This window comes from Sus scrofa, chromosome 17 (genome assembly GCF_000003025.6).
Source record: "Sus scrofa isolate TJ Tabasco breed Duroc chromosome 17, Sscrofa11.1, whole genome shotgun sequence".
Lineage (NCBI taxonomy): Eukaryota > Metazoa > Chordata > Mammalia > Artiodactyla > Suidae > Sus > Sus scrofa.
In genome coordinates, this window is record NC_010459.5 from 56,978,944 (window position 1) to 56,992,015 (window position 13,072).

The following is a 13,072-nucleotide window of genomic DNA, read 5'->3' on the forward strand; positions in this document are numbered from 1 at the left end:
ATTAGACTCCTAGCCCAGGAACCTCCATATGCCGCGGGTGCAGCCCTAGAAAAGACCAAAAAAAAAAAAAAAAAATCCTTAAATTTTTTACTCCGTATTTGGAACCACAGCACAAAAAAAAGAAGCTATTCTTATACTTGTATACAAGTTGTGTTTATGTTTATTCATTAATCATATGTGAGTGTTTCATAGATTGATAATACTCCCCTCTGAGTTTACCCACTGTTTATTTGTAAATAATGGAGCTCACTTCTCTGGTCTTCGGAGCAATCTCACCAGTAAATAATTTTGGAAGTCTTTGTTCAAATGATACTTTGATGTATTCCAGAAAGTTCCTTGTTCTTCTCATACCCATGTACTACCTGATTGTTTTTTGGTTCTTTGTATCAGCCAGGTATTTTCCACAATTTCTCTAGGTTGACCTGTTCACCACTTGGTCCCTTAATGTCTCTTTCCTCACAGGAAGCTGAAATGTTACGTTCCATCTCTTTCCATCCCTCCGGAGACTTTATACTTGTTGGGACTCAGCATCCTACTCTTCGGCTTTATGACATCAACACCTTTCAGTGTTTTGTCTCTTGCAATCCTCAAGATCAACACACCGATGCTATATGTTCCGTTAATTACAATCCTAGCGCCAATATGTACGTGACTGGTAGCAAGGACGGCTGCATCAAATTATGGGATGGCGTTTCAAATCGATGCATCACAACTTTCGAGAAAGCACATGACGGTGCTGAAGTTTGTTCTGCCATTTTTTCTAAAAATTCTAAATACATCCTGTCAAGTGGAAAAGACTCTGTAGCTAAACTTTGGGAAATATCAACAGGACGAACGCTGGTCAGATACACAGGTATGTGAGAAGCTGGTGTTACCTCACGGTTCTGTAGCATTTTAGTTTCTGGAACGCTCTTTTGGATCCTCAAGAGCTCCTCACAATACGTCTGTGAATCAAATAAGAGGCAGAGTTGGAAATAGCACCACCGTTTCTTAACTTGGCTCTTCTCAACATGCCACAGCTAAAACTAGATCTGATTGCGTGCACGGAATACCTGAGAATTCGGGGGTCCGTTGGTAGACCAGTGGCCTGCCCGTTTCCCACAAAAACATGAAAGCCGTCCCAAGAGAAGCCTCATTCCTGAGGGAGGAGAGGCGGCCCCCAGGGGAGAGCACGGTATCCTGAACCCGGGTGCACAGTGGGCCCTTGAGACAGAAAGACAAAAAGAAGTCAGTCTGCTTCTCATGAGTGCACAGTGGTCTCTAATTACAGCCGTTGTACCAGCGAGCTCTTCAGGAGATCTGTTACCCCATCATGAGTAGTCGGTGTTCAAGTGTAGTTATTTGATAGTGCTAAATATTGTGTTTCATACTTCAGTTCCTTTTACAGCAGCAAAGACTGTTTGGTAGGAAACCTCAGCTAGTTTCCTCTGTTGTGAGATGTTCCTACACTCACCATAACCAGAACTTTAAAACTCACAAGAAAACAACGTTGTTGTAAGGGACTCCACTGGAGTGTTAATAAATTCGCATTTTAGAGAAGCAAATTGAAGTGTTAGTGTCATCTGAGCCACTAGGGTGCAGCATGACCTGTCTTAGGGTTGTCTCTGTAACACAGTTTGCTTCCTGCCCTGTCTCGGCTTCTGGTATAGATGGTACAGCTGGCAGGTCTGGGGAAGAGTCATTTTTGTTTTATAAATGTTATGGGACGGTTTATGATTATGTGGCGGATTAGGTTTGTTTTGCTGGAGAATTGGGAAATTCCTTTTTTTCTAATTCACAGTTTAAGACTTATGTGAGCATGTTTAGATCTGCTTTTCCAGTTTTAATGTTTCGTTAGAATTCAAAGGCCTCTTGAAATAAGGAAAAGTGACAACTATCAAGTAAACATTAGAATTTTTGATGTTAAAAGTTAATTTAAGATACTGTTTATAGTATTGAAATGCTGGACTAGGGAGAAAGTATTCACGCCATATATACTAAACATGTCAGACGCTGGTCAGTGAGCCCAAGAAACAATGACCAACCTCATTATAAGCTAAGAAATTAAAGTGAAAGTATCTTTTTTGGTTACCAGTTTTCAGGAATTTAAAAGACTAATATTACCTCGTATTGATAAACATTTTAGGAAATTGCATTGTTAGGAGTCGATTGGTAAAATATTTCTGAAGGGCAGCTTGCCATCGTATATCAAAATTTTAAACATATGTATTTTTGACTTGCTACGTCTGCTCTTAGAAACCCAGTCTAGGAGTTCCCGTCCTGGCGCAGTGGTTAACGAATCCGACTAGGAACCATGAGGTTGCGGGTTCGGTCCCTGCCCTTGCTCAGTGGGTTAACGATCCAGCGTTGCCGTGAGCTGTGGTGTAGGTTGCAGACGCGGCTCGGATCCCGCGTTGCTGTGGCGTAGGCCAGTGGCTACAGCTCCGATTCAACCCCTAGCCTGGGAACCTCCATATGCCACGGGAGCGGCCCAAGAAATAGCAACAACAACAACAACAAAAAAGACAAAAAGACCAAAAAAAAAAAAAAAAAAACCCAGTCTAAGAGTTCCCATTGTGGCTTAACAGACCAAGAACCCACCTAGTATCCATGAGGGTGCAGGTTCAACCCCTAGCCTGGGAATTTCCAAATGCCATAGTTGGGGCCCTAAAAAAAGAAGAAAAAAAAAAAAAAAACTCAGCCTAAAAAGACTCTTGGGCAAGCATCCACACACACACACACATAAAAAGACATCCCTCCCAGAGTTCTCTCGTGGCGGGTTAAGGATCCGGGGTTGTCATTGCTGTGACTCGGGTCACCACTGTGGCACGGGTTTTGATCCCTGGTCAGAGAATTTCCAGTGCTGTGTGTGCAGCCAGAAAATGAAAGTAAGAGATCCACCACCTCATCATCTAGAGTAGTGGAAAGTGAGGTGCACGATGAACGTCCAGAAGGAGCGCTGAGGAAATTGTTAGGGATCCTTTCACCGGCATCTAGCCTTTAAAAGTAAATACTCGAAAAAATAATAAGGCTAAGTACTCAGTGATGTTTGTTGAACACTTCCGCTGCATGGGGGGTCATCTCCCCTCATTATAATCCCCACGACACCTCGTGGGCAAGTGCTGTAGTTATCTTGGTGGAATAGAGAAAATTAAGGCCTGAGGATGTGAAGTCGTTTGTTCAAGGTGACATCACAGTAAGCACTGAGCCCAGGTCTGACACCCAAGTTTGTGTTTCTATCTGTTAAGCTGGATTCCCTCTCCGTAGATCTCTGCCACATACTGCTGAATAAAACAGCATATGCTGTGTGCCCTGATTGGTGTAGTTTACAAATGAGTGTATGGCATGCAGAGATACATGGAAAAGGCGTTCATTAAAATGTAATCAGAGGGTGTAAAATTATCAGGCATTTCTTTTTTAATACTTTAAACATGGACGATGGTAGGTGTGGGGTTTTGTTTGTTTTTTGTTTTGCTTTTTAGGCTTGCACCCTCGGCATATGGACGTTCCCAGGCTATGGGTTGAACCGGAGCTACAGCCACTGGCCTACACCACAGCACAGCAACGCAGGATCCGAGCCACGTCTTTGACCTGCACCACAACTCACAGCAGCGCAGGATCCTTAACCCCTGATCGGGGCCAGAGATGGAACCCGCATCCCCTCCTCGTGAATCCCAGTCAGGTTTGTTACCACTGAGCCACAATGGAAACTTCTAAAATGTGTTTTTTTTTTAATTCATGGTTGTAAAACATAAAGCTTCCTTTGGGAGCGTGGATGTTCATACATCTCAGTGATTCTAATTCTAGGAATTTAATCCTGAAGAAATAAGGTGTTCTGTGCAAAGAGTGTTCATCACAGTATTACTGCTGGGTACAAACTAAGCACGCTTAGCAGGAAAAGAATCATTAGGTGATGGTGCTTTCAAAGGGTGGGGTGCTTTGCAGCCAGTAAGACATGGGGAGATGCACCCAACCTGAAGTTGAACGAGGGTAGAGAAGGGAGAGGTCATGCGACACCACATTTGTATTCTTTTCTCTTTTAAGGTGTTTTTATGCCTAGAAATACATTAGAATGCCAACAGGTACAGTAGGTGGGTGGGTGGGGCCCAGAGGTGATTTTCTTTCTCATACTTTTATGGCTTCCAAAAGTATACAATAAATGTGTATGACTTTCAGCAATTTTAAAATGCTGTATTTAACATCTCCAGAACTAATAGCAAAAGTAGGACAGTCGAGGGGGTCTAAGGTGTGAACTTGGGAAGGTAGCCCTGGCGCCCGGACCCTTAACCTCTCGGTCTCTGCGTAGGCGCTGGCTTGAGCGGACGGCAGGTGCACCGGACGCAGGCCGTGTTCAACCACACGGAGGACTACGTGCTGCTGCCGGACGAAAGGACCATCAGCCTCTGCTGCTGGGACTCGCGGACGGCCGAGCGCCGGAACCTGCTCTCCCTGGGCCACAACAACATCGTGCGCTGCATCGTGCACTCGCCCACCAACCCCGGCTTCATGACCTGCAGCGACGACTTCCGGGCGCGGTTTTGGTACCGGAGGTCGACCACGGACTAGGGCCACCTGAGCTGCCCGCGTTAGCAGGGCCTTCCCTGAGGCCTCTGCCCCTCCTTCCCCGGGCCCGTCACCAGCTCAGTAGTAAGTCGTTGTACCATCTTCGGCGGTTGTGCCGCCACCTGTACGTGCGTCTGGAATTTGTACAAAAGAATCTTTTTTTACCTTGATGGAGAATCATGGTGGAAAAAGTTGGAAACAGATCTGTGCAGTTGTTCTGCATTCACTGATTATTCCAGTGTGATTTTCATCGGTTTTGTAAATACAGGACTAGCCGTTTCTCTTGACTCTCTTGATCATTTGAAGAAGGATAGGGTATTAAAGTGTGTACTAGACTCAAGTGGATCTGCCATGAGGACTTGTCATTGGGATAATTTGTCACCTTTCCTGCCTGTTCTACATCCCCTTTGTGTGCTTCCTTTCAAAATACACCTGGGCAGATAAGTAGGCATATGCAGCTCTGAGAATCAAGAGTTTTGTGCCACATTAAAACCGCTTTAGAAAAATCCATCAATTCTATCTTAAAATTCTGACAGTATTCTGACACATTCTGATAATAAAGCTCAGATCTGCAACGTCAGTGTAAGCACCTTTTTCCCTTTGGTGGCATTAGTGGCCGCCTCCCATCAGACCTCCTGCAGTGCTTGTCTTGGTAAATGTATTTCTGAGAAGATGACTACCACTCGATGGGGAACACTGAGAATTTATCCTGTCTAATCAAAGTCAGGTGATCCCACTGCCACTTGTCTTCATGAATGATTACTATCGATTGACTTTGTTCTTAAGTAATTTTAAATCTTATTTTTCAGTTCCTTTCAGCATGAACCGTAACTGCTCGGGCCGATCTACACAGGAGCTGTGTTCTCAAGATTTTTGCAGTTAACCAACTAATAACAAGTTTTCTTGACCTGGAAACTTTTTAGGCAGCGACAGTATTTCTTTAGATTCAACTCTAGCTAAAAAGTCAGAGAGCTCTAAACAGAGATAAACTTTGGTTTTACTTTAGTTCCCAATGCAAATACCTCATGGTCTGGGTCGGAGTACCTAGAAATATAATCTGGGATCATTTGATGAAGATATCAAATAGATTAATTGTTTTATGTTATAGGAATTTTATAGTCTTCTGAAGTTTATTCCATAAAAATTCTGCTTTAGACATCATCCTTAAGGATCATTTTAGCTCTTTGGTCTATAAAACCATTTTAAGCAGTCTTTTTTTTTTTTTTTTTCCTTTGCTTTTTAGGGCTGCACCTGCGGCATATGGAAGTTCCCAGGCTGGGGGTCAAATCGGAGGTGCAGCCGCTGGCCTACACCACAGCTCACAGCTACGCCGGATCCTTAACCCACTGATCAAGTCCAGGGATCAAATCCTCATCCTCATAGATCCTAGTCAGGCTCATTAACCGTTAAACCATAAAGGGAGCACCCCAAGCATTCTTAACATGTTAAGTCACAGCATTTTAGATCTGGTTTCCAAAGAGCTGTATTTTTGGTCCCTAGTGAGTTTAAATTTATTTTGTGTCCTGATTCGCCAGTATTTGAGCATGGCCATCTGAGGGTGCTGCTTTTAAGACTCAAAGAGACCTGCTGAACAGGAACAGGGATAACCAGTTCTATCCAAAACATTACCAACCAAAACTAGTCACTTCTTCCAGCTTTTGCTTCCAGTCTAAGAAACTGTAGAGCAGAGATTTAATGTTTTTGCCTGAAATGACCACACTTCACTCCTGGTTCAAATTCCATGGGACCTTTTTAATTGCTTATGAATTGAAGTCATAATGCCCACTTTTTCCAGCTTTTGGAATAGCCTCAATATTGGATCTGTAGTTTCAGTACTTCTGTTTACAGGATCAAGGTGCTGCTGTGTGTTTCCAAAATACGCTTCTTTTACAATTTTTTTTCTTTTAAAAATCACATAAATGTTTCAAACTGGTGTGAATACCAGGGATATTACTTGGACTTGGTTCCCTCACATCTTTAATTATACCAGCTACACCCTGACATCACATCAGATGGGGAGTGATAATCCCTCAGGATGAAAACTTAGAACTGCTGGGTTTTTCTTTTAATTGTCTTTTTAGGGCCGCACCCTTGGCATATGGAGGTTCCAGGCTAGGGATCTAATGAGAGCTGTAGCTGCCGGCCTACTTACACCACAGCCACAGCAATGCGGGATCCAAGCCACATTTTCGACCTATACCACGGCTCATGGCTACACCAGATCCTTAACCCGCTGAGTGAGGCCAGGGATCGAACCTCTGTCCTCATGGATAGTTGGGTTTGTCACCACTGAGCCACGACAGGAACTCCTGCTAATGTTATTTTTTTAAATATATGTGATTTCTAAAATAAACATTTTGTATATAATGATAATTTAAAGCTATTTTTTGTTTGTTTTTTGGAGCTTGCCTTGAATGTTTTTGTATTTGAACATAAGCTTTCAAGCAGCAGTTATGACTTTGGGCTGATTACTTTTCACACTGTTGCTTTAGTGCTTTGTTCTAGAAGCTAAATTTTTGTAGTTTAATCATCCTTAGCTGTGTGTCTTTGCTCTTCTCTATGAATGTTAAATTTTAAGTATAAGTCCTTTTTTTTTTTGGTCTTTTTAAATTTAGGGCCACACCTGAGGCATATGTCACTTTCCCAGCCTGGGGGCCTACACCACAGCCACAGCAATGCCAGATTCTTAACCCACTGAGTGAGGCCAGGGATTGAACCTGCATCCTCATGGATATTAGTTGGGTATGTTTTTGCTGAGCCACAGCAGGAACTCCTATAATTCCATTTTTTAGGTCATTCAGAGAAATATACCTTTTGCCTTAAGGTAGGCTTTGGTTTCCCTTAGGAAAGGAGATGTTGGGAGAGCAAGTCTCAGTTAAGGCAAGTCATTTCTCTCCTGGGCTGTTGCTTCCCTTTCTGTGATTAAAGAGCTTAATCAAAATCATCCCCAACATTCACGTCCATCAGTGAAGCTCCTTTTTAAAAAACACATCGTAATGGAAACAGAATTGGGAGGTCCCATCGTGGCGCAGTGGAAACGAATCCAACTAGGAACCATGAGGCTGTGGGTTCCATCCCTGGCCTTGCTCAGTGGGTTAAGGATCCGGTGTTGCCGTGAGCTGTGGTATAGGTCACAGACGCAGCGTGGATCCTGCGTTGCTGTGGCTGTGATGTAGGCCGGCAGCTGTAGCTCCGATTAGACCCCTAGCCTGGGAATCACCATATGCCACAGGTGCAGCCCTAACAAAAAAAAATGTTTAAAAAAAATAAACAGAATCAGGGCTGGGTGACAACTTCTACTTCTGGAAAAACAGCAGGCTATGTAGTCAGAACCCTTTCAGCACACTCCTGGTTAGAATTTGTTTTTCATCACTAGGTAGATAGCTGAGCTAGGAAGAAAGTGGGTTCCTGAGGCAAACCCCACCGAAGAGCACAAATCCAGAGGATTAACAGTGATGGGGCTGCCGGTTGCACCAAGGACGTGTGTCAGTCCCTTGTAACCGAAAGATGTCTGAGCCTTCGCAGGGTGGGCACTTTGATGAAGACACAGAACCCAAAAGGTGCCCACTCCCCTCCGCAAAAGGATGAACTTGGCAAAAACGCCGCCTCAGAAAGAGCTTACCTACCCCTACAGCCGCTGGCTTAGATGTGCAGGGAAGGTTCCCGGGTGTTGGCACAGGGGAGGGTTTTCAAGAATCCCGTCTACGAGCCATGTGCCCCGAGCAAGCTTGGAGCCGGTCACACCACCTGTGTGGTTTAGAGAAAAGCAAACTGAGAATCGAAAGCAACTCCAGGTGGTAGAGGCCACGCGTGCCAGACAGGCCAGCACCCGTTCTCCGTGGAAGGGGCACATCTGAACCCCGGGCTGCCGTGAGTCCTCGTCCCAGAGAAAAGTCTAAGAGTCGTGTGTTCACGTTGAGTGTAGGGAACAGCCACCGTGATGAGAACCGGCAGAAGCGAGTCACGTGGTGGAATCAGCACTTGCACAATAGGTGTGAAGAACTAAAACAGTAACTAGACTGGGGCCAAGGGTCAAGAGCTTCAAAAGTGACCAAGTGGGTATGAACAGCAACCTTCAGAACATTCGGTGCTTCTGTAGGTCTCATGTTTTTGTCCTTTTTCTGGAGTTTGACCTGTGCCCTCCTACTCCTTTAGTGGGTGTTTTCATCTCTGAAGCCTCTTGCCCAGTCATTTTCTGGCCAATTTCCTCTTCCCCTCCAGGCTGCGCCCCCACAGGGAGGGCCAGCCTGGGGCGTCATTTCCTACCCTGGCCTTTCTCGATTACTGTGTCTGCACCCAGCCTCTCCACCCTTTCCTTTGCATCCTTTGCTTCAAGTCCTGCTCTGATTCCTTTTCCCTTTTAACCTTGGGATCAAAGTTCAGGCTGTTAAGCTGAATTATCACTAATTATTGCAGCTGGAGAAGCCCAGTCCTCCATGAATTATCCCTTCCTTCGGGTGTGAAGATGAATTTGTTGACAATCTATGAAATTCTGCTTTGACCAGAGGAGCTCTTTTGTTACTTTCGTGAGGTTAAAGTCTGCCAGATAATCAGATGATTTTACAACAGCTCAGTCTGAAATTTCTGCGAGGCCTTTTGTGTTTTGAACATTCTGGGTCTGGAGTTTGGTTGGACTTTCTATAAGTCCGGTATCGAGGGCCCAGGGACCAAGTACTACCACCCAAGGAGCCTGGATGGCTGAAAGTCCACGTGAAAACAGCGGAAAATACCCAAACCTGTTCAGTACGCAAAAGCAGCCTGCCTTGCTGCATATTTCCTGGGAGCTGTGGAAGTATTCAGACTCCCTAGGTTCTGAAAAGACAATTCAAACTACTGTTCTCAGCGACACCTTGGTCAAGGGAGGGAAGTTACCTTATTAGAGGCTCCCTGACCTGGTTCTCTTGAATTCTGGCAGTTTCAACTTTCCGTCTGTGGAATGTTGCGAAAACCAACCACTGAGTTTCCTAGAATATCAACTCTCGCAATATCTGTGCACGTAGGAGACTCGTTTGCCTGAAGATGTTAACATGAATAGACTGCAGCAAAACACCCACAGCCTTCATTCAGAAAAATCATGGCGGGATCAGATAGGAAACGGGAAACTCAAGCCCCTCGTTCACGAACTCTGCACTAAATACCTTTGTAGGACCTAGTGTTTAATTTCAGGGCCAAATCCTATTACCTTTGTCTTGTTTTTGGTTAGATTGCTTTTCCTTAATAAGGACATGCAAATGACAGCATTCTAATCTTCATGGGGCCTTCGAGGTCGGCCCTTCGGCACTGCCATGGACCCCTGGAGTTTGCCAAGGTGGTAGGAACCATCCAGACAAGTTGGCGTGAAGTCTGTCTGTTGTCTTTTTTCTTTTTTGGCCACCTCGTGGCATAGGGAGTTCCCAGGCCAGGGATCAGATCTGAGCTGCAGCTTTGACCTACACTACAGCTGCGGCAACGCCAGATCCTTAACCCACTGTGCCAGGCTGGGGATTGAACCTGCATCCCAGTGCTCCAGAGACACCACTAATCCTTTGCACCACAGTGGGATCTGTCTGTTGTCTTTTCCAAGAGACTTGGCCTCGGATTCTGTCTCTGTTCATCACGGTGTGACCTTGAGCAAGTTTGTCCATCCTTTTTCTTTTGTCTCAAATGTATACAAAGGTGAATAATAGAAGAGAAACAATGGTTGCCAGAGGTGGGGGGGAGGGGACAAGAAGTGACTGCTGATGGGCACAGGGTTTCAACTTGGGGTGATGAAAACGTTCTAGAATTAGTGGTGATGGTTGCACAACTCTGAATGTACTAAAAAAAAAAATACTGAATCCTGCTCTTGAAAAGGGTAGATTTTGTGGTATGTGAATTATATCTGGAGCTGCAGCTGCTGCCTGCCTACGCCACAGCCAGATCCAGACCCGAGCTGCGTCTGCGACCTACATCACAGCTCACGGCAACGCCAGATCCTTAACCCACTGAGCAAGGCCAGGGATCAAACCCACATCATGGATACTAGTTGGGTTCGTCAACCGCTGAGCCATGATGGGAACTCCCTAAAGCTGTTATTTTTTTAAATTCAATCCCCACAGTACAGTACAATGAATCCCCATGGACCCATCACTCAGACTCCCCAATTTTCGACCCATGCCCAAAATTGTTCTACCTATGTACCTCTATCCTCTTCCACCTTGAATTATTTTAAAGTGAATCTCAGATTTTGCCTGTAAATATTCAGTATACATCTCTTAGAAATAAGGACTTTTAAAAACACGATCCTAACATCATTACATCTCAAAGCATGTATGGAAACATCGAACTTTGGTTTAGTAGATGCCAACTATGGAAACCTGAACTTGAGCCTTGCCTCGACAGCGCTTGCGTCTTCCTCATCTGAGGTGCTACGTGGCCCGTGGCCGCCGACACTGAGAAGCTGGTAGAGCCAGGAGAAAGCAGGAGCAAAGAGGTGCACCCAAGAGAAACGTCCAGATTCACAGATCACCTGCCATTTTGCCGTGGCCTTTGCCTCATAAATAATCACCACTGGTTATAGGCATTGCAGTAGTACTGTTGTAATGATTTGTCTCATCTGTAAAGACTTAACAGGATACAATACTCCTAGTCTCAGCCTATGTTGAGCTGCCCTGCTTCTCACACCTCTCCTAACTCGCGAAGCCTTCCGTAAGTAACCCCTCCTCCCGTCTCTCTCCGCATCTCTGGCTGTCCACCTTGCCCTTGTTGCCAAATCAGTTTGTGATCATTCTGTGGCATCCTTGTGGCTCCCATTATCTTGCCTCTGCATGTCAATTACATGAGCCCAGACATTGACTTCCAACAATAATGGGAATTTAAAATCAGTCTGCTATTTCCATCCCTAAATCCTTCCTGGTGCCCAGACTTGCGGGGACCAAGCCAGGGACAACCAGCAGGCAAGACAGTACATGTCGTCATTGCAGGAAGGGAGATATGGGAGAGACAGCTTGTTACAGATGGAGGTTGAGCCAGGCTCAGAAAGATGGGTACCAGTTTGTTACATGAAATAAAAATGCAGACGTGCCTAGAGGACCCTGTAGGTCGTCGCTGGGTGTTTGGTGTGAGTGCAGAGAACGTGGAAAGAGCAGGTCCTGCTCATCTGCAGGAGCTAGTGCTGTGGTTTCGAGTACAGGCGGTGGGTGGCTTGATGAGTTGGATAATGTGATGATCCATGTTCAGCGTAGCGCTGGTGCGGAGCAAAGACCCGGGGTTTGCGTGGGGGACAGCAGTGGGGGACAGCGCAGGGGCGGTGGCGGAGGGGGACGGAGTGTGATCCTGATCCTGATGGGGAAAAATGCGGGACAACGTCTCCTGGGCAACCCCTGACTTGTTTTCTCTGGCTGTCGCGGGGCAAGTTCTAGGGAGCAGGAAAGAAGCAGCACGGACCCGTCATCAGAAATATGGCCCGGCAGCCTCTACCCAAGAAAATGAGCTGGGTCTGCCTGGTGGGGGTTGTTCCACGACATTCACCAGAGGAGGATGCCCTGCCTTCACACACTCAGCTTCAAAGAAGGAACTTCACCCTATAAAGCAGAAGACTTGTTTTTTTTTTTTTTCTTTTGCGGTTTCTGGTAGCAAATGTGTGACCGTCTCTGCTTATAGACGTCAGGCAATGAGGAGTGAGTGTGGCTTGGATCCCAGCTCTCCCCTCCTTCACCCCTTTCCTTCTCTTCTAGTCCTTTCCAGAAAGTTCGCCAGCTGGGAGAATCATTCTGACAGTTTCCTGTGCTGTCAGATAGCTCCATAGAACTCCGTTTCTGAGAACCAGCCAGAGGCATGCAGTGACATTGCGCAACCGCCTCTAAGCGGAGCTTATCACCCGTGGGGCTCCAAGGCGCGGCTCACACCAGCAGCATGAAAGGAGCAGGCGGCCCAGACGGAGCGCCCAAGGTGAGTGGCAGGGCCGTTGGAACCACCTGCGTTGGTTAAGGGCCGTGGCCCGTTGCCGTGCTGAGATTCCGACGAGGTCAGGAGCATACCGGTTGCATGTGAGTTCGAGAGGGGAGAGGTTCCTGCATGTTTAAGTGCAGAAGATAAATGGGCTTTAAAGCTCTTACCCATTTTGACTCAGAGGTGGATGGAAATGACTTTCTAGCAAAAACCAGCTTAGGGGGTTGATCGCACAACCAAGCCATTCCTCTGTGTCTGTTCATCGGCTGACAAACTCAAACGGGAGCTGGACCCGGGTCTCTGCCCCAGCCCTGAGGCCACAGGGGGCCTCCTCAAGCTGTTTGCACCTCAACTTCTGTGTTCACATGTTTGCGGGCTGCTAAACAAACTGCCTGGACATAGGGACAAGGAGGTCAAGGTTATTTTGCTACATCTTTTTAAATTTTTAAGTAGAACTGGAAAAAGAACTGAAAACAGTTATGAAATGGGGAGTCTGTTTATATGAATTAAATGTGTTATTTATTATTCCAACAATCATAACAGGAGCCACTGGTGGAATGTATGGCTGAACAACGCACGACAGTCTCTCTTAGGTAGATGGTGTGTAAATAGTGTAACGACC

At 45.8% G+C, this 13,072-nt stretch overlaps 2 protein-coding genes across 6 annotated transcripts in view; both read left to right on the forward strand.

The window, feature by feature from the left end:
• CSTF1 (cleavage stimulation factor subunit 1) overlaps positions 1 to 5,122 on the forward strand; it is an 11,864-nt gene extending 6,742 nt beyond the window's left edge. For 3 of the 4 annotated variants that reach the window (XM_005673029.3, XM_021077196.1, XM_005673030.3), the window contains exons 6-7: positions 463 to 853; positions 4,286 to 5,122. In XM_005673029.3, coding sequence (XP_005673086.1) covers positions 463 to 853; positions 4,286 to 4,545 — 651 coding nt within the window. In that variant the 3' untranslated portion in view covers positions 4,546 to 5,122. The remainder of the gene's footprint in view (positions 1 to 462; positions 854 to 4,285) is intronic. The other variant, NM_001110430.1, reaches the window with a different exon arrangement.
• The window catches only part of CASS4 (Cas scaffolding protein family member 4), a 41,533-nt gene continuing 40,291 nt past the window's right edge, over positions 11,831 to 13,072 (forward strand). The window contains exon 1 of one of the 2 annotated variants that reach the window (XM_013985477.2): positions 11,831 to 12,450. In XM_013985477.2, coding sequence (XP_013840931.2) covers positions 12,415 to 12,450 — 36 coding nt within the window. In that variant the 5' untranslated portion in view covers positions 11,831 to 12,414. 2 annotated transcript variants of the gene reach the window in all.